This window comes from Hyaena hyaena, unplaced genomic scaffold, assembly GCF_003009895.1.
Source record: "Hyaena hyaena isolate Hyena2069 unplaced genomic scaffold, ASM300989v1 scaffold_66, whole genome shotgun sequence".
Taxonomy (NCBI): Eukaryota; Metazoa; Chordata; class Mammalia; order Carnivora; family Hyaenidae; genus Hyaena; species Hyaena hyaena.
Window position 1 is genome coordinate 3101739 of NW_024080696.1, and position 22223 is coordinate 3123961.

Consider the following 22223-nt stretch of genomic DNA (forward strand, 5'->3'; position numbering starts at 1 on the left):
AGGCTGCTCACAGGCAAACTCTTTTCACAAAGGACAGGCGATCAACGCTGTTTCCTTAGTGAGTCAGCGGTGGAAGGGGAACCCTGTACTTCCTGAGGTATTCCACGAACACATTCTTCATCGTTTACACGGGGAAGCTTCCCTTTTTCCAGATTCTTCCCTGTCCACTAGGACACTCTCTCTTGGTCTCTACAAAAATATTTTCTTGAGGCAATCATCGTGGTAGTGTTCTGTAGGTGCTTTGACAAATTACCACAAATTTAGAGACTTAACACAGATTCGGGCGCCTAGGAGGCTCAGTTGGTTAAGCGTCCGACTTCAGCTCAGGTCATGATCTCACCATCAGGGAGCTGGAGCCCCACATCAGGCACTGTGCTGACAGCTCAGAGCCTAGAGCCTGTTTCCCTCTCTCTCTGCCCCTCCCCCACTCGTGCCTGTGCACACGTGCTCGCTCTCTCAAAAGTAAACATTAAAAAAACATTTAGGGGCACCTGGATGGCTTAGTCGCTTAAGCATACGATTTCAGCTCTGGTCATGATCTCACGATTTGGTTTGTGGGTTTGAACCCCGCTTCTGGTTCTGTGCTGACAACTCAGACCCTGGAGACTGCTTTGGATTCTGTGTCTCCCTCTTTCTCTTTCTGCCTCTCCCTACCTGCACTCTGTCTCTTTTCTGTCTAAAAAATAAATAAACATTAAAAAACTAAAAATATATATATATTTTAAAAAACCACACAGATTTCTTATCTTATAGTTCTGTTGTTCAGAAGTCTGGAGTGGGTCTCACTTGGACTAAAATTAAGGTGTCAGCAGGGCTGTGCTCCTTCCTGGAGGTTCCAGAAAGAATCTATTTTCTTCCTCTTTCTGGCTTGGCTGCCCAGATTTCTTGGCTCCCGGCTTTTTCCCTCTGTCTTTAAAGCCAGCAACAGCTGAGTAAATTCTTCAACCATTGCCTCACTCTGACCTCTTCTGTCTCTTTCTTCTGCATTTAAGGATGCTTGTGACTACATTGGGCCCATCTGGATAATTAAGGGTGCTCTCCCTATTTGAAAGGCAGCTGATTAGCAACCTTAATTCTATCTGCAACCTTAATTCCCCTTTGCCATGGTGCCTAACATTCACAGGTTCTGAGCATTAGGATATAAATAACTCTGGGGGACCTATCACAAATATATGTAAGGTAAAGTGCATAAAACTTAAGTGTATAGCTCAAATTTTAACATATGTAAACATTTATCCTTGAAAATACTATCTGGCTCCTCAGAAGTCTCCCTCATCCCCAACTCCTCATCCCCTCCCAGCTGGTGCCTCCCAAGAGTAACTGTTATGTTGCCTTCTATCTTCATGAATTAATTTTGCTCATTCTTGAGCTTCATATGGATGGAATCATACAGCGTATGACACTCTCTGAAGTGACCTGGTTCCTCTTGGAACAGTAGGACCATTAGAGAGGTGGTTTTATTCTTTTTTGTTTTTTAAAATCATTTTGAGTGCCAGTCTGTCTTTCTGAGGCTTCTATACATAGGACCTTGCCTGACACAATAATGATGCCATTCAGAAAATATCTCTTCCATGTGAAAACCCTTCAAGTCATTGAAGACTGTCCAACATTTTTAAATTTTATAAGATCAATATCCCATGTCCTTCAATAGCTCCTGACATGGTGTGATCACAAAGTGCTCCCCACCCCCACCCCACCCCAATAATGGGGTGCTATTCTGTGCTATTCACAAGGGTATTCCTGGTTCCAGATGTAACCCTCCCCAGATGTGGTTGGGCCATGCAGAGCCAGGGAATCAACCTTCTGTTGCTCCAGGTGCCTGTGAAAACCTTTTGTGAGTCCTTCCAAATTCTTTGACACATATGCAAGTAAATATGCACATAGTCTCTCTCCGCCCCATCTTTTGGACAATTGTTAGTTGCTATACACACTCTTCTGCATCTGATTTTTCTTTCTTACTCAGCAATGTATCTTGGGAATCTCTCCCTATTAGTTCATAAAGAACTTCTTCATCTTTTTAATGGTTGCTTATTATTCCATTGTATGGATCTACCATAATTCATTTGACCAGTGTCTTACTGAAGGATATTTAAGTTGTTTCCAAAATTTCACTATCACAAATTGTATGTACATATGCCATTTTGTAAATTTGACAATCATAGGATTATCTTAATAGATACAGAAAAGCTCTTGATACAGCACCTGCTAATGCTAAGAATTCTTAGCAAACTAAGACCTGATAACAGGTGAGAAGGAATAAAATCCAGTAGAAAAATAGATGACAAGCAATTCATAGAAGATGAAATTCTGAAGCTACAAGTATATGAAGGTGCTCAAACGTATTGGCGATTGGAGAAATAGAAATTAAAACAACATTGAGAAAGAATTTTATACCCATCAGGTTGCCAAACCTTAGAAAGTTGGGTCATGACAAATATTGGCAGGCACTGGGCATAAGAAAACCCTTATTTCCTGTCAGTGAGTGTGACCATGGTGTGTAACACACTGGTCAGCCATCTCTACCATAGTCGCCCAGGAGACTGGCAGCCTGAGACAGGGACACAAGCCTCTGTAAGACAATGGGGATACGAGGTTTATTATAGGAATCAGAGTGTATCTGGGGGAAGGAGCTGGGAAGTGGAGGTCTGAGAGGGCAAGGCTGGAGATCAGGGAAGTCACTCTCCATGTCAGCCTAGGGCCTGCTGGGAGTGGGGTAGTGGGCAGGTCTACCTTCAGGAAGCCATGCATGTCTGGGCCACCTCATCTGGGTTGGAGCCACTGTGGATCAGAAGGTCCTTCTAGGATCCCATTCCAGTTTACCTTGCCACACTTTCTCCCAAGTCACACACAGTCACATCCCCACCCCCTGCTGCTCCTATATATTTTGTAGCCAGTCCCCCCAGTTAAACCTCTGTGTCATCTCACTGTAACAGGGATAATGGTAGATATTGGCTCAATGTACTTTCATCCTTGATAATTACTAGCCTGACTCATCCTGGCTTCCCATATCAAGAGCCATGCCAACTTAGTTCATTGAGAGTTTTCATTGTGAAGCTAGGACACCACCTCTGCCATTAAAGAGACATAATGCCCCTGGGGACAAGAGGAGTTGCTGACAGACAGGAGGAAGACATAGAAAGTCCATCCCCCTGGTGAGTTGTAGGGGAAGATGGGTAAAGCAAAAAGGTCATAGGCATGTGTACTGACTCCACCTTGCAGAGGTGAGGGCTCAGTGGAAAAACCCAGGAAAATGGAAGGGAACCCAGGCACTTTGTGAACGTGGTAGGGGACGGAGGCTGGTGGCTCACTGCCTTGGCATAGCATGGGAGAGGGTGTGTGTGTGTGTGTGTGTGTGTGTGTGCGCGCGCGCGCGCACGCTGCCTTAGTGAGTGGATGCAGAATGCTGAAGTTACCAGCAGACCAGCACAGGCCTCGGGTCTGGACACAGAGGCCACCAGGTGGGAGGGTTTTCCTACTGGAGGCAAAAAGCAGGAGCGTGGATTTGCCAAAAGACCCACTGAGTCTGTTGCATCTCAGCAGACACCAGTCCAGGGGTTGGTCGGGCCAAGCACCTCATGGCAGAGGCCAGCCACCATGGATGCGAGGGCCGTCTTCTCCTCCATGCTGCAAGAGCACCTAAGGTGAGAAGAAATTAAAACCAGGACTAGACTGACCTGCTGCTAGTTGGTAATTGAAAATTTTTCACACTTTGAGGCATGATCTTTTGCAAGAAAGGTCGAAGAAGCTGCCTTCTTTTTTCACATTCGAGAAGTGTGGGTTCATTATCCACCTCGCTCCCCTGTACCTCCTGACACTGTTCACACAACCTGAAATGCCTTTCTTCCCTTCACTACCTGTTAGAAGTAACCAGTGCCTCAAAGCCCAACCCAAACGTTGTCCCTATGGTGACCCTTTCTCCGGTGCCCACCATCAGAATTAATCAAAAGCTGTCTCTTTTGGGGAGCCTGGGTGGCTTAGTCGGTTAAGCGTCCGACTTTCGCTTAGGTCATGATCTCGCCGTTCGTGGGGTCGAGCCCCGCGTCGGGCTCTGTGCTGACTGCCAGCTCGGAGCCTGGAGCCTGTTTCAGTCTGTGACTCCCTCTCTCTCTGACCCTCCCCTGCTCGCGCTGTCTCTCTCTCTCCCCTAGAAATAAATAAAACATTAAAAAAATTAAAAAAAAAAAGCTGTCTCTTTCGCAAAATGTTCTACAGTGACTTTGGTTAGAATTAATTGGGCTTTGTTCCCATTATCACTTTTGTGGTATCCTGAAACAGAGCTCATTGTCCCCCTTAGTGGATTTTAGCCTCATGGAGAACAGAACCGGGTCTTCTTGATCTCCATATTCCCAACTGCACGAGCTGATGGCCACGGGCAGTGTGGGCTGGAATGAATGAACCCGGCGGTCAGGAAAGGAAGCACTGTACACTGGAAGGTCTTATTCAGAGTCAGCTGTGACACTGACCTATGTAAGACTGTGGCACCTAAAACACCAAAGTAAGAAGAAGAAGAAGGCTGAAGGGACCAACCTTAAGGTCTTGGTTTTTTTGTTTGTTTCAATTAATTTTACTACAAGTCTGAGAAGATTTCATTATAAAAAGAGGCTTCGAAAAGACTTTAAAAAGATAGTATCTTTGAAAAGATACCGCCAGATGACAGAAGACATAAATAGCTATTTCTCCAAAGAAGACATCCAGATGGCCAGCAGACAAGTGGAAACACACTCAACATCCCTGATCCTCAGGGAAATGCAAATCAAAACCACAATGAGGTACCACCTCACACCTGTCAGAATGACTAAACTCAAAACCAGAAGAAGCAACAGGTGTTGGTGAGGATGTGGAGAAAAAGGAACCCTCATGTACTGTTGGTGGGAATGTAAACTATGGAAAATATTACAGAGATTCTTCAAAAAATTAAAAATAGAACTACCATATGATTCAGTAATTCCACTACTGGGTGTTTAACCAAAGAAAGTGAAAACACTAATTCAAAAAGATATAGGCACCCCTATGTTTATTGCAGCATTATTCACAATTGCCAAATTATGGAAGCAGCCCAAATGTCCCTCAATAGATGAATGGATAAAGAAGAAAAGGCATATATATTATATAGTATATACATATGGTGTGTGTGTATATTTATATATATAGTGGAATATTATTCAGTTATTCATCCATAAAAAAGAATGAAATATTACCAAATACAACAACATGGATGGAACTATAGAGTATAATACTAAGTGAAATAAATCAGTCAGAGAAAGACAAATACTATATAATTTTACTCAGACGTGGAATTTAAAAAACAAAGGGAAAAAAGAAACAAAAAAACAGACTCTTACCTATAGAGAACAAAGAGACGGTTACCAGAGGGAGGTGAGTGGGGGATGGGTAGAATAGGTGAAGACCATTAAGAGCACACTTATCTTGATGAGCACTGAGTAGAGTATGGAAGTGTGGAATCACTATATTGTGCGGCTGAAACCAATATAACACTGTATGTTAACTATACTGGAATTTAAAAATTAATTAATTAATTTTAAAAAAAAGATACTGCCACACGAGCCTGATGAATTCACTGACCACAGCATTTCTTTGAACACACCCTTGATGTGCTTTTCTCTCCCTTTAATGTGGCAAGTTGTAACTCCTTAGTACCTGGGAGCACACATCACTAATAATGGCCAGCCCCTCTTCGAGTGTGGCCCACAGAGATTTTTCTGTTGTTGGGCTTCCCTGTTTTATCCTGTGGCACAGTCTGGAGCAGTTTATTTCTGCTCACTGCTGGAGGTGAGCGAAGCCGCGCTTCACCTGTGGCTAGGGCTGGGTGACAGCCCAGGACTGGAGTTTGGCCGTGTGGAATCCAGGGACAGTGGCAGTGATGCTGGTGTGGCCGACAGAACCCCATGGGTACCTGTGATTCCCTTGGGGAGTCGGGTCTACAGTGTGGCCCCTCAGTGTCTAGACAGCAGGGCTAAGGGGTTGGCAGTCATTCCTTCCTCCAGCGTGTATTAAGTCCTCTTCAGGCCAGGCTCTCTGTTCTGTGAGTGCTCAGGGAAACGCAATGAGTAAGTTTCAGGCTCTCCCCTCTGGGTAAGTGAGATAGGCCATGGTAATAATGGCAGTGATAATATAACTAGTAATAGAACATCTTTTTTTTTTAGTTTTTAAAAAGTTTTATTTATTTATTTTGAGAGAAAGGCAGCACAAGTGGGGGAGGAGAGGAGGAGCAGAGAGAGAGGGAGAGAGAGAGAATCCCGAGCAGGCTCTGCACCAGCAGCAGGAAGCCCAATGTGGGCCTCAAACCCATGAAACTGTGAGATCAAGACTTGAGCCAAAATCAAGAGTGGGACACATTACCAACTGAGCTACCCAGGCGCCCCTAGTTATAGGACATCTTATATGACAAACCCTTACATGGGCTTTATGTGGATTAACACACTCAATCTTCATGACAACTGTATGAGGTTGGTATATAATTATACCTATTTTACAGATAAGGAAACTGAGGCACAGAGAAATTATGTATCCCCAAGGTCACACTGCTAGTGAATGATGGGACCAAAATCCAGCTCCTGGCTACCACAGTGGGTTTATTTTTTGCCTTTTTGGATCAGAGTCCTTTGAAAATCTGTTTGTCTCCCAGAATAATGACAATCTCTGTCACCTGCACGTGCATGCACACACACATGCGCAGTTACTTTTTATGTAATTTCAGGAAGTTCACAGAATCCTTGCACCTGTCCCTCGGGGCTCCATGAGCTCAGGATAACTACCCCCGCCAGCCTTGCACAGATGATCTCCACATGAGGGCACTGGTGGAGAGTGACAAATCACAGACATGGCAAAGCAGGCAGGGACAGCTGGAAGGTGGTGTGAAGGGTACCTAGGGAGGGCAGAGGAGGGAATGCAAGGCCAGCTGGGGCACCGGAGGGACAGAGACATGGCTCTCTATCCTGCCCCAGAGCCTGTTCTGTTTTCTGGCCCCGTGAGGACAAGGTGGCTTTCTCGGGCTTGTCTTCCACTTTCTGATTTGGATCATTCATTCCTATAGCAGTGGCCCCTCCACTCACTGACAAACTGGTTGGGGGAAACAGGAGTGGGAGACTCAGGGACCTGCTTCCTTGATCTGAGTTGGTGAATGACCCCTCTCTTCTCCACCTGTGGGACCACAGAGCCTACAACATCCCCCCTTGCTCTTCCTTCTACACTTTCAGAGGAACCCCATGCCATTGACCTCAGGTCTTGTTGTCTATTAATACGATCACTGCCCCACCCTACTCTAATATGTGGGGGTGAGGGTGCAGAGTTTGGAGGCTGACAAAGCAGGAAGACAGCCCTCCTCCCCAGTGGTTGATGGGGGAGTGGATGAGTGTTCTGGAAGGAAAAGAACCGGACATGGTGGGGTCCTGCAACTTCAATTAAGGGTTTGGGGAAATCCTCCTAGAACAAAGACAGGGCTTAAGCTGAGATTCTGATCAATTCGACTGGATTGAGTAGTATTATCTCGTTGTGTTTTGAATGGAGTTATGTCTATTTTACGTGTCTATGATTTACTTCCCCTTTTTTAAAAAAATGTTTATTCAAAGTCTCTTGCCTGTTTTTGTGTTGGGCTGTCTGACTTTTTCTTAATGGGACTCCTAAGAATTATGTATATATTCTGCATACGAGCTCTTTGCCAGTGGTGGTTTTTGATGAATAGGAGTTCTTGATTTCTTCAGTGAGAAATTTTTTATTGAATTGTAACATATATATAGAAAAATACACAAATTGTGAGTGTACAGCTTAGTGAATTATCTAAAAGTGAACACTTTCGTGTGATGAGCATCTAGATCAAGAAACAGTTATTTCCAGAAGTCTCCTCTCCCGGTCATTGTCCTTCACCATGGGCAGCCATTGTCCTGACTTCCAATGCCAAATATTCGTTCTACCAGATAATCTCAATTTCAATGTAAATCTATTGATCTTTTCTTATGCTTAGTTTTTTGTGTGTCCCAGTAAGTATATTGCTATCCTGAGGTAAGAATATATTCCTCTTGATGACCTTCTGGAGCTTTCTTGTTTTACTTTTCACATTTGGATCTATAATCCACTTGGAGCTATTTTGCATATTGCATGATTTGCATATGTATTGCCAGTTGTCCCAGCGTTAGTACTTACAGGTATATTTCTTCTCTAATCACCTTCAGTGACATTTTAATAATAAATCAATGTTCTTGGGTGCCTGGGTGGCTCAGTCAGTTGACTGTGCAATTCTTGATTTTGGCTCAGATCACGATCTCATGGTCGTGGGACTGAGCCATGTGTCAGACTCTGTCCTGAGCATGGAGCCTGCTTGATTGAGATTGTCTCTCTCTCCCTCTGCCTCTCCCCACTACTCGTGCTCTCTCTTTCTTTCCTTCTCTCTCTCTCAAAAAAAATAATAATGAGTCAATGTTCTCAAATGTGTATATCTGCTTCTGGACTCTCCATTCTGTTCCATTTTGCTCATTTGTCCATTTTTATGCCAGTTCTTAACTTCCTCTTTACTGTAGTCCTATAATAGATCATGATGCCTGCTAGGGCACATCCTCCGACTCCGTTTTTCCTAAAGAAAGGCTGCTTTGAATTTCCTAATGATCATTTTGTCAAGTTCCATAGAAAATCTAATGAGCTCTTGATTAGATCATTAGATCATTGAGTATGTATGTAAATATGGGATAATATTTTTACAATATTGAATCTTCCAGCCCAGGACCATGATCTATTTTTCCATTTATTCATGCCTTTTAATTTCTCTCTACAATATCTCATTATTTACTTCACAGAGAACATTCAGATATTTTGTTAGCTTTATCTCTAGGTACCTATTCGATGCTATTGATAAAGGCACTTTTGAAAAAATTTTCTTTTCTAACTTTGAATTTTGTATATTGACTCTGTATTCAACATCCTTATTAAAATCTTTTATTAATTCTAATAACTTATCTGCTAAATTAAAAAATTATACGTCCAATACTATACAAATAATGGCACTTTTGTTTCTTTTTTCCAGTCATCATAACTTTTTCTCATTTCTTGCCTGTCTTGTGCTGTCTAGTCCTTTCCATACAATATTGAATAGAAATGGTATTTATAGACATTCTCATCCCATTCTCAGTATTAAAAGAAAACTTACAACAGTTTACCATTAAATATGATATTTACTGTGGCTATTTTTGGTAGTTATCTCTTTGCAGATTAAGGAAGTCCCCTTCTATTCCCATGTTTTCAAAAAAATCATAAATGGCAAAGGCTTTTTCAGCTAATATGGAAGTTTATATTGATTGATTCTGTTTTTATAGTTTACAGTTTTATGCAGAATTTCTAAATCTTAATTTTTTAATCTCTTTCACTTAGTACAATAAGACATTTTATTTTTTAAATTAAATTTTTTAGAGTTTATTACTATTGAGAGAGAGAGAAGGGGGGGAGAGGGGTAGAGAGGGAGAACTGTCAGCACAGAGACTGATGACGCAGGGCTCAGGATGCTGAGATCATGACCTAGGTCGAAGTTGGATGTTTAACCAATGAGCCACTCAAGCACCCCACACTAAGATATTTTAAAGTTGATATATCTAAATATTTAAAGTTGATATATCTAAAGCCCCTTGTTCCCATTCTCTACTTTTTTTCTGCTGGTTGTTGTGTGTGTCTTATTTTCTTGTGTGCCTGGGTGTTTTTTATTATGAACTATATATTTACAATATTTTTAATAGAAATAATTGAAGATAACATGTGGGATGGTGTTATCTTCCTCCAGAGTGGATTTCTGCTTATTTACACCAGGTATGTGTAGCATGAATACTCTGTGCTGCCTGAGGCCACTACCACTCCAGATAACTCTAACCTACTGGTAGGGATTGATGTGATTTGAAGCTGAGCTGCATATCCTGCAAGAGCCTATCTACCTTCCCTGCTAGGGTGTACTTTTGGGGATCCTAAGGTAGAGCATCCTGCTTGGTGGGCCCTGGATTCTAATCCCAGTCCAGAAGCTTCCGGAAATCATCAAAAGCATCCTTCAGCTTCTCAGTTACCTTCCTGAGCTGGCAGATGGATGCCCCCAGGAGAAGTGGGTCCAAACACTGAACATACCTCCTTGGGACTCTGCTTCCCTCTCACATCCTCATCTAGGTTTATTTTGTTAATATCAAAGTCTTCAGAAAGAAATTTTTATATTTGGCCCAGCGTTTTAGTTTTCAGTAGAAATGTTAGTGTGAATTATTTAGCTTGCTATTACTCAACGTTGGAAATCTTAGATTGATTTTTCAATGTGAAAACAACCTTGCATTCCTGGAATAAACCTGATGTAGAAGGGATTTATCTTTTTTAAAAAATTATATTGCTGGATGTGATCTGTTACTATTTTGTTTAGGAGCTTTGATTCTATGTTCATGAGTGACACTGACTGGTAATTTTGCCTTCTCGTGCAGCTCTTGTTCTGACTTCATCAAATAATTTGACATCTTTTGACATGGATTTTGATTTTTTAAATATTCTTTTGATATTCTCTGGAAGAGTTTATGTAAGATTGGTGTTTTTTCCTCCTAAAACTTTGCTAGAATTTGCTGGTGAAGTCATCTGGACCTATCATTTTCTTTGTGGGAAAATTTAAATTAAAGACTCTTATCCCTCCTCATCAGGGGAATACAAATCAAAACCACACTGAGATACCATCTCACGCCAATCAGAGTGGCTAAAATGAGCAAATCAGAGAACTCTAGATGCTGGCGAGGATGTGGAGAAACGGGCACCCTCCCACACTTTTGGTGGGAATGTAAACTGGTGCAGCCCCTCTGGAAAACAGTGTGGAGATTCCTCAAAAAATTAACAATAGAACTCCCCTAGGACCCAGCAGTACCACTGCTAGGAATTTACCCAAGGGATCCAGGAGTGCTGATGCATAGGGGCACATGTACCCCAATGTTCATAGCAGCACTCTCAACAATAGCCAAAACATGGAAAGAGCCTAAGTGTCCACCAACGGACGAATGGATCAAGAAGATGTGGTTTATCTATACCATGGAATACTACATGGCAATGAGAAAGCATGAAATCTGGCCACGTGTAGCAACATGGATGGACCTTGAGGGTGTTATGCTGAGCAAGGTAAGTCAGGCAGAGAAGGACAGATACCCTATGTTTGCACGTATAGGAGGATTAGGAAGAACTTAACAGAGGACCATGGGGGAGAAAAAGAGGAAACATAGCGGGGGAGAGGGAGGGAGGCAAACCATGAGAGACTCTTGAATGCCGAGAAGAAACTGAGGGCTGATGGGAGTGGCGGGGAGGGGAAGGGGAGTGATGGGCATGGAGGAAGGCCTTGTGGGGATGAGCACTGGGTGTTATATGGAAACCAACTTGACAAGAAACTATTAAAAAAAAAGACTCCATTTTTAAAATAGTTATAGGACTTTTCAGGTTTTGGTATTTCTCTTTTTATCAGTGTTGACTGATATATATTCCTGGGAATTTGATCATTTCATCTAAATTTTATTTATTTATTTATTTATTTATTTATTTATTTACCAGTCTGTGTGTCTGTTTTTGGAGGGACAAGGGCAGAGGGAAAGGGAGAGAGAGAATCTTAATCAGGCTCCTTGCCCAGCACAGAGCCTGACGCAATGTGGAACTCAATCTCATGACTGTGAGATCATGACCTGAGCTAAAATCAAGAGTCAAGAGTCAGACACTTAACTGACTGAGCCTCCCGGGCTCCCCTCATATAAATTTTAAAGGTTATTGGCAATTCTTTTAATCTTTTTCTTGTTTTTAGCATATATAGTGATAACTTTTCATTCCTGATGGTGGCTATTTTTGCTTTCCTTTTTGCAAGACCAATCTTTTTAGAATTTTATCAGTTTTACCAGTGTTTTCAAAAAACCAATATTTGGCTTTAACAGCATCCTTTCAGTTGTGTGTTTTCTATTTCAATACTTCCTATTTTTACTTGTATTATTTCCTTCTGTCTACTTAAATTGCTTTTTCTTTTCCTAAGTTTTAAAGATGGATGCTTAGCTTATTGAATTTAAGTATTTCTTCTTTTCTGAGATGATAGTTAAGGTTATACATTTTCCTATGAAAAACACTTAGCCTGCATTGCATGAATTTTTTAAAATTTTTAAACGTTTTTATTTATTATGTTTTTTTAAATTTTTTAATGTTTATTTCTGAGAGTGAGAGAGATTGACAGCGTGAGCAGGGGAGGGTCAGAGAGAGAGGGAGACACAGAATCTGAAAGAGACTCCAGGCTCTGAGCTAGGCGTTAGCACAGAGCCCGACAGAGGGCTCAAACCCACGAACCGAACCGTGAGATCATGACCTGAGCTGAAGCCAGACACTTAATCGACTGAGCCACCCCAGGCGTCCCTTGTTTTTATTTATTATTGAGAGACAGAGAGAGACAGAGCAGGAGCAGGAGAGGGGCAGAGAGAGGGGGGAGACACAGAATCTGAAGGAGACTCCAGGCTCTGAGTTGTCAGCACAGAGCCCAATGCGGGGCTTGAACTCAAAAACCACAACATCATGACCTGAGCTGAAGTCGGATGCTTAACTGACTGAGCCACTCAGCCGCCCCTATGAGTTTTGATGTGTAGTGTTTTTTAAATCATTTCGTTAAAATTTTCATTATAGTGTCTTCACTGACCCATCAGGTTTTCCAGAAGTATATTGCTTAATTTTCAAATGTATGGAGATTTTCTAGATATATTTTTGTTATTAATTTCTAGTATCCATTGAATTCATAGTTTATATAAATTCTTGCCCTTTAAAATTTGTTAAAATTACTCTTTAGCACTGTATATAATAAATTTTTGTGGGGCGCCTGGGTGGCTTAGTCGGTTAAGCGTCCGACTTTCGCTTAGGTCATGATCTCACGGTTCGTGGGTTCGGGCCCCGCGTCGGGCTCTGTGCTGACTGCCAGCTCAGAGCCTGGAGCCTGTTTCAGTCTGTTGACTCCCTCTCTCTCTGACCCTCCCCTGCTCACGCTGTCTCTCTCTCTCTCTCTCCTAGAAATAAAAAAAAATAATAATAAATAAAAAAAATAAAATAAATTTTTGTAACCATTCACTGGTGCTTAAGAATCAGGGCGCCTGGGTGGCTCAGTCGGTTGAGTAGCCGACTTTGGCTCAGGTCATGATCTCACGGTTCATGGGTTTGAGCTCTGCCTTGGGCTCCGTGCTGACAGCTTGTTCAGAGCCTGGAGCCTGCCTCGGAATCTGTGTCTCCTTCTCTCTCTGCCCCTCCCTGGGATGCTCTCTGTCTCTCAAAAATAAATAAATATAAGAAATTAAAAAAAAACCAAATGAATGTTTATTATATAGCTTTTGCATTCATTGTCCTACATATGTCCATTATGCCAAGTTTGTTAAATGTTTTAATCTTATGTGTCCTTACTGGTATTTTTTTGGTCTGCCTGTTTTATAAATTCTGAGAGAGATGTATTAAAATCTCCTCCTATAAATGTAAATTTGTCTGTTTCTCCTTCATTATGTCCACTTTTAATTTTTGCATTCTGAGGTTATATCAGTAAATGCACACAAATTTATGTGTATATTTTGTTGGTGAATTGAGTAATTTATTATTACTAAATACCCCTTTTATTTCTCTTTCTCTGTCAAATTTATTTGATATAATACAGCTACACCCGTTTTCTTTTCGTTAGTATTTGAATGTCTTATCTTTTGCATCCTTTCATGTTCTACTTTTCTGTATCTTATATTTTCAGTGTGTCTTTTTGAACAGCGTAATACTGGGTTTTGTATCTTGTTTTTTGTTTTTTTTTTTTTACAAATAGTTGATTGTCAAATTAGTTTCTACATAAAGGGTTTTGTATCTTAATCCCATCTGACAAACTTTTAGCATTTCTGAATTATCACATTGGACAAAGTATGTTTGTTCATTGGCGCATTTAGTCCACTTTTACTCATGAATAATTTTTATATTGGCTTTAAATCTATCATCCTATTATGTCTTTTTTATTGTCCAACCAATTTTATGTTCTTTCTTTTTCTCTTCCCTTTCTTGTTTTCTTGTGGATTGATTATTTTTGGTTATTCCTATTTTGGCTTTCCTATTTTAGTTTTGAACACGCCTACTCTTAATATTTGCCAGTGGCTTTCCAGAAAACAACATGAACTCTTGGCTTATCATCCTAATACGTTAATTAGCTACTTTTACTTTTCTCCCAGACAATGCAAAGACCTCATAACTTTTGCTCCCTTTATTCCCCCTTCTCACTTAAATGTTATTTTTGCTTGCATTTCTGTTTAGTTTTTTCATTTCCACAATATATTATATCTATTGTCTTATGAGGCGCCTGGGTGACTCAGTCAGTTAAGCGTTTGACTGCGGCTCAGGTCATGATCTCAAGGTTTACCATTTCAGGCCCTGCGTTGGGCTCTGTGCTGACAGCTCGGAGACTGGAGTCTGCTTCGGATTCTGTGTCTACCTCTCTCTGTCCCTCCCCCACTCATGCTCTGTCTTTCTTTCCTTCAAAAATAAACATTAAAAATTGTTTTAAATAAAATTTAAAATAAAATAAAATAATATATTATATTATATAGTCAGTGCTTACTTAGAATTATGCATATGTTTACTATTTTTGTTCTTCTTTATTCATTTTTGCATCTTAAGCTTTCCCTCTGGGATCACATTCCTTTGGCTTGAAATGATCCCTTCATTTAGGCCAGGACACATGTTGGCAAATTCTGTTTTAGTTTGTCTGAGAATTCTGTCTCATATTTATTCTTGGAGTCAGTGAGGAAGAAATGACATATATCTTAATTTCAAAAATGGATAAATTCCTAATGTGTGCTTTTTAGGACCATGTGAGGAGAAATAATGGTAGAAAGGCTAAAAGCCAGGAAAATGCTTGACTACACAGGTATCTCCTTTATGCTGCCTTGAATTTGTCATCTCACTGGCTATACTGCATGAAATCCTACCGGTGACTTCTGTTTAGCTTACTAAATCCTTCTCTTTATGCAGAAAAACCCATAGCAGCATGAAGAGGCCACGGCATGAATGCCCCCTTAATTTAACTAGACTTTTCTTTCTCTTTATGGGCCCCAGTCCTATGCAAAACATAAAAATGTTCACAGAAGGAGGAAAAAAATCTAGTAATTAGGAAAACTTTCTCCCAAAATCATGTTAGGAAGGGCCACACAATAGAGAGTTCAGAAGAGCCTGGAAGCATTAGCCCTACTAGGGCAGGTCAAAGGCAAAGATCAACCCCACTGCACTCAGACCAAGGAGGGTAGGGCTGCTGGTTCCGTTCAAACTTGAGATGTGAGTCCCTGGGAATACAGCATTAGAGCCTCCTGAACACACACATTGTTTACCTCCAATGACCCACGTCTCCTGAGAACTTGACCTGCACTCCCACGTGGGCAGTACCTCTGGAGCACTGACCTCATCCTCACAGGCATTATCACATTTCTCTTAGGGCAGCTGTGGAGAGCAGGGCAGGCCCTGAGAACAGAGAGACACAGTAACAGACTCCAAGCAAGCTGATATATTTTATCTTGAAAATGTCCTTTGCCAAAACCAGCTCCTATTCAAACACTGTGCCCATTATCTGAAAACCAGGCCACTGGGAAGTAGGTCCAAAGAGGATGATGGCTATATTGTTTCTTTCCTTTGGTTCTTGGAACCACTGGATGTTGCAGATCACATGGCACCTTAGAGAAAGGGAGAGAGGGGAAAGGAGAGCCGGTCAAGTACAGCACATGTCCACGAGAGACAGTACTGCCAGGGTTAGGAGCTCAGACTCTGGGCTGTTTTAACATCTCTGGCTAACAAAGCATCCAGCGGATGAAGAAATTAACCAGCCCCACTTCCCCAATGGCAATGCTGGGGGAACATAGCCCCGTGAAAGGGAGCAGGGCCTGTGTACTAGGAGAGGACCCTGGCCAGGCTGCCTGCAGACTCTCCCTCATGTTATAAGCCCCCTGGGGGAGAAAGGCAGACTGGTCAGCCCTAGGAGGAGGCCTCCTTCCACACTGACCATTCCACTCTGGCACCTTCAAAGCACCCCGGGAGCCTGGAATAAAAGGAGAACACAGCTGTTAGAGCAGGGCCTTCTCATGGGCCCTGATGACTAAGCCATCAGTTGAAAACTACGAGAAAATAAAAAGATCAGCTTACACCCTGATTTATGTGAGAAGGGAAAAAGTAAAAATAAAAAATAAAGCATGGTACTCATTTACTTTCATGTTTCAGAACATAGAAGATATCCATTAAATCCTGATAGTGACAAATAAAATGCTTGTTTTATAGTGATAAAATAAAATGTTCTATTAGGCTCAGTCAAAAAACGAATCTTTAATGGTGGGATTGCAAGTATTAGCAGGTGTACGGGGGAAACTTGAGAGAGTTGATGAGCCCATCCAATGCTCTGGGCTACCTCCATGAGGACCTGTGGCTCCCCAGCTTGGGGTGGAACTGAGGACTGAGGCTTCTGGTTACACGTCAGAGTCTCTGGTCCTCTTTTCCAGCCTGTGACCAAAGTCTTGGTGCCTTCCAGACCTTCTCATTCCTAAGACCCAGACTCCCCCAGCCACCCCAAGGTTCTCAGACCACAGTGGGTCAGCATGCCCTGGTCCCACACCAGCTAGCCAGGGTTTGAGGCTCCCAGGGCCGCCGGGCTGGTCTCATGCCCTCTGCCCAGGTGCCACCTGACTCTCTCAGAGATATTTTTTGTCGATGACTATAATAGCATTTGTTAATATGCTTGACAAACACAGGCTTTTGGGTTTCCCCATTCTAGGTTTAAAAAATATATTAAAATCTAAGAAACATTTTATGGAAGTATAACATACACCCAGAAGTACATAAATTGTAAGTGGACAGCCCACTAAGTTGTCACAAAGTGAATGTAACCATTATCCAGCCCAGGAAAAAGAACAGGAAGTCACAGATAGACCCACCATGAAACATGGTTTTGGAAATCTTGCCACGGGCCGGATGGAATTGAGGGTCAAGCCCCTGTGCTATGTACTCTCCTACTTCTCATCTGACCTGACCTGAAAGGATTTAAAAATATTGTATGGTAATGTCTTTTGCCGTGATCGAACTGCACAGAGATCTTGTCACACTAGACTGAAGACTTCTAGAGGGCAGGATCTCAGTTATCTGTTAGGTCCTCTGTAGGTAGAGTTTGACTAATTGAAAAAATCTAGCCCAGGGCATGCAGGTGTCCCAAGCCCTCATCAGAGGCTACTTGGCATCATCTGTCCTCTGTCGATGTCCCAGGAGGACAATTGACCAGGAGCCCTACTCAGACACTAGAGCATTATTCCCTTGACCCTACAGAGATAGCCCTGGGATGTAGAACGTAGTAACCCAGCTCATCGAGCTCATCGATTCATCCGACAAGAAGGGGTTAACCATTCTCCTTGGCTCAGGAAAGACAACATAAGGCAGACTCAAGCCCCGCCCTCAGGAAGAAAGCTGAGGCACCCAACATGTCAGGAAATAACAAGTAAAAAGCCTCATAGAATTCAAGCCACTGTCTCACCTCTGCTCCACTCAGGCTTTCCCCAGGAAGGAGCTTGGGGTCATTGACCCACTGGTAGATGGAAATGTGCCTTCACCCGCTGTCTTTGCTCTTCTGCAGGCCCTGCTATCCCGGTGGGTGTGGACGTGCAGGTGGAGAGCCTGGATAGCATCTCGGAAGTGGACATGGTATGCAGTGCCCTTGGCGGGGCAGCCTTTGGTACAAGGTCCTGGGGTTAAGGTTCTGGGAGCACCTGTGGCTGGTGGGGCTGCCTGGATGCAGGCTGTGCCCTGGTTGGTGGAGCAGGGGCCGCAGGGAATAAAACTGGGACTCAGTTGGCTCAGGTGCAGTGAAACCTAGAGCAGGGGTTCTCAACTTGGGGAGTCGGTTAAATGCAGATTCCTGGGCCCCACCCTAGGCTTTCTGAACCAGAGTTTCTGGGAGTGGGGCTCAGCCCCGTACATTTTGAACACACTCCTCAAGTGATGTGACTGGTCAGAAGAACCACACTTGGAGGAGCATGGGAGGTGGACATTTTCAGACAGAAATTCTGCAGCTTTGCTCTTCAGTGCCTGCCTTGAGCATAGCTCCCCTACGCATTCCTTGGCAGGATCCACCAAGGTCATGTGGTAAGGGAAGGCTCTTTGAAGAAGTCTCATTTCAGCTAAGACCTGAAGGATTAAAAGGAGACAGTGTGGGGAGCACCAGAGCAAGAGCAGGGAAAAGGCCCCTGAGCAGAAGAAACAGGTTTACAAACTTAAACTAAAACAGTGGAGGACAAAGGGAGGAAGAGGTAGGGGTGGAGAATTGGGTGGGTGGGGTGCTCCCCTCCACGGGTGACCTTACAGGACAGCCAGGAGGGGTATAGGTGTGCTGGTCAAGTAGAAGTTTCTGGGCACTAAGCTCTGAGACCACCACCACTAGGTGCTTTCCATCCTTGCTCCCAAAGAGGATGTTTGGGCACTTATTTACTTATTTGCACTTGTGACCTAGCACTCACATCTTCTGTCTGTGGCAGAAGGGCCAGACTCTTGGTTAAGGTGTCAACTATGCAGGCAAGGAGACACTGTCTAGCAGAATGAGCTTTGAGGCTGAAATTAGAGCAGATATGCAGCTGTCTAACCCTTCATCCATTCACTCCCACACCCCCCATTTTTCCATCCTGCAAATATCTATTGAGTGCCTACTACGTGCCTTGCCAGGCACTGAGTTAGGACTTGGGAATCCAATGGTGAGAAAGACACAATTCTGCCTTCAAAGATTCTACAAGACCAATGATAGAAACTCTCTTAAATGGGACACTTGACTGTACAGGTTTTTCCAAGTGTCCACTAACCTGAAACTGAATGCTTAGTCAATAGGTAAAGAGCCCTGTGTGCACAAGTTGAGGTGAGAGAGTAAGACTTTGGGGAAATCCTGCCCTGCTGGCCCCCATGCCAAGCTGTCCACCTTGTACCTGCGGGTTTCATTTGCAAAGCCCGAAGCGTGGCTGCTCACTCTCCTGGACTCCAACCTCATGATGCACAACAACGAACCATTCTCCTTCCTATGGTTTCCTAGCAGCACCATTGTCATGGCTACTGTCCTACAAGGCTGTAGAACTGTCGCCTCCAACTCTGGAGACTGAGCCTGAGGTTTCTGTTGCATTGGTTGATGATGAGTTGACTGTAAGAAAGGAAGCTTTCTAAGCATTTCTGTTTGGTGTCATCTCGGGCTCCCATAGGACTTCACCATGACCCTGTACCTGCGGCATTACTGGAAGGATGAGAGGCTGGCTTTTCCCAGCAACAACAACAAGAGCATGACCTTTGATGGCCGGCTGGTAAAGAAGATCTGGGTCCCGGACGTCTTCTTTGTTCATTCCAAAAGGTCATTTACCCATGACACCACCACTGACAACATCATGCTGAGAGTGTTACCGGATGGGCATGTGCTGTACAGCATGAGGTAACTGTCCAGGGCTCACTGTTCCTTCCTCCAATGCCATTCTACTATGTAAGGTCAGTCTCTTTGGCCCTGAAGAGTTTGTCACCGTGGTTGGGCCTGTGGGCTATACGGATGGTCCGAGTCTTCCAATGCCTGTTAGAACTTTCTAAAGATGAAATGGTCACCCTAGTAGCCAGTGACTTCCCTGTCATCTGGGATCTCCAAGCTCAGGTTAGGAGACTAGTTGGCCTGAATGAGTTCAAGGAATCAATGACCTTCTAGATACCTTCCACCCCTGAGAGCCTATAATTCTAGTTTTTTGGTAATAAAGATGAAAAAAGGTAACAATTGGGGCGCCTGGGTGGCTCAGCCAGTTAAGTGTCTGGGACTTTAGCTCAGGTCATGGTCTCACCATCAGGCTCTGTGCTGATAGCTCAGAGCCTGGAACCTGCTTTGGATTCTGTATCTCTCTCTCTCTCTCTCTCTCTCTCGCTCTCGCTCTCTCTCTCTGTGTGTGTGTGTCCCTCCCCTGCTCCTGCTCTCTCTCTCTCTCTCTCAAAAATAAACAAACATTAAAAAGAAAAGATAACAAACAGTAGCTACTGTTTATTGAGTGCTATTGCAGATTGACTTCTGGACTAATGAATGTTACACAGGCTTATTCCACATCTTCTTGGCCTGCTTGTATGGTTCACCAGAATTCAGTGCTAATAGCTTTGGGGTGGCAGAGGGTGGGGGAGGGCATAAAACCCAGGCATCTTTGAGGGAGGCGGCCTGCTGGCTGAGGGCAATGCCCAGAGAAGAGTACAGATGTGGGCCACTGGTGGCAAACACCCTCTGTAGCCGGGGCCTGGGCAGAGCACTGCTAACACATCCTGTGGAAAACAGTGCAGCCGTTCTTGGTCATGTCTGTGTTCTTCTTACTCTGGGCAGGCGTATCAGCCAATAAGTCACTGCATGAGCCAATATGTTCTTTTGGGTTGCCTAGGATTACGGTCACTGCCATGTGCAACATGGACTTCAGCCACTTCCCCTTGGACTCCCAGACCTGTTCTTTGGAGCTGGAAAGCTGTAAGTATCCGTGTACCTAATGACAGATCTTTGCCTTTATTTCCTCTCCAATCTTTGTGCCATTTTAGTAACCATGAGACCGAGTACTGCCTGCCAGTGTTAAGACCTGTTTACACTGAAACTGGTGTAGGATTTCTCTGTTGTTTCAACCTGCGTCAGAATTCAAAGGAATCAAATTAACTTATTTTCCTTTCCCCAAAGATGCATATACAGATGAAGATCTGATGCTGTATTGGAAGAATGGGGATGAATCCCTGAAAACAGATGAGAAGATCTCGCTGTCTCAGTTTCTGATTCAGAAATTTCATACCACTTCCAGACTGGCCTTCTACAGCAGCACTGGTAGCTAATGTTTGCCATGGTCCGATTCAAATGTGGAAGAAAATGCATGAGAATTCTCCAGCCTTAAACTTTCCCCCTTCCAGTTAAAAGGAATTTGGATTATCGGATAATGCTTAGTTCTACCAAACATTAGCAGCACTTAAAAGCGGAGTTTTAAAAAGTTGCCGTCCTCAGAAATCCCACGGCCAGAGTCAACTACTCCTAACAAATTGACACACACCCTTCCAAACAGCTTGCTTTAATTATGTAATTGTACGGAAGTGGGGTCATGTTTCACATGCTATTCGGTAATCTGGTTTATCTGACTTAATGATACGGATGATAGATATCCTAGGAAAGTAATACATGTACTTCTTACTTATATTCCAATCTATAGATTTATTTTTAATGCTTAGTGTAACTCATCCTGGACCCAGGGCTGTGCGAAGTTTTGAGAGGTTGCACTTGTCAGTCTTCCACTAATCTCACCGTGAGCTCTTGTGGTAGTTTTCCGAGGGCTGTCATAATAAAGCACCACGGTCTGGATGCCTGAAACAACTGTAATGCATTCGCCCACAGTTCTGGAGGCCAGAAGTCTGCAGGCCATGCTCCTCCCTTACACTCTAGGGAGGAATCTCTCCTTGTCTCTTACTAGTTTCTGGTGGGTGCTGCATTGTTCTAATGTCAGCCTCTGTTGTCAAGTGGCATTTTCCCTGTGTTCCTTCTCTGGGTCCTTCACGTGCTGCTGTTTCTGTGTCTCTCTGTCCACACTGCCCTCTTTTCTAACGATACCAGTTGTTGGATTATGGCCCACCCTAATGCAATAGGACCTCATCTCATCTTGATTCCATGTACAAAGACCCTATTTCTAAACGGTCACATTCACAGAAACTGGGAGTTAGGACTTGGACATATCTTTCTGAGGGACACAGTTCAACCCACGATAGCCCTGTGGTGGCTATAGAACCCTAGAGGACTTCTCACTTCATTACCCTTTGTGTACTGAGAAGTCCAGGCCCTTCTGTGGGAAGGTTTTGTTCTACTCTCTGCCCCCATATGGCCACCATCTTCCTGTTCACCTGCCTTCCACACACCCCTGTCCCCAACATCAAACATGGAAAAAGACTGAGCCTCAGTGAAGGTCATGTTAATGACATTATGTCTAATGTCTAGATAGCCCAAGCCTTCTTCACTTGATGCCCACAGTGCTCGTTCTCACCTCTCTCTTCCCTTTTCTGCTGATATGTATTGCCACAGAATTTTCCTTTCTCATATCTTCTTGGTAAGTTCAAACCAACCTTTACTCTAAAACCATTTTTAAGAATGTCTTATATAACTTTTTATTATGTGCTACTGTTTTTAAAAAATATATTTTCGTTTTTTATTGGGG

At 43.2% G+C, this 22223-nt stretch overlaps 1 protein-coding gene across 1 annotated transcript in view; it reads left to right on the forward strand.

Moving 5' to 3' along the window:
• The window catches only part of GABRR2 (gamma-aminobutyric acid type A receptor subunit rho2), a 43404-nt gene that overhangs the window by 15715 nt on the left and 5466 nt on the right, over nucleotides 1-22223 (forward strand). Inside the window, exons 3-6 of the mRNA XM_039232176.1 lie at nucleotides 17636-17703; nucleotides 19239-19462; nucleotides 20430-20512; nucleotides 20714-20854. Of these exons, the coding sequence (XP_039088107.1) occupies nucleotides 17636-17703; nucleotides 19239-19462; nucleotides 20430-20512; nucleotides 20714-20854 (516 nt within the window). The remainder of the gene's footprint in view (nucleotides 1-17635; nucleotides 17704-19238; nucleotides 19463-20429; nucleotides 20513-20713; nucleotides 20855-22223) is intronic.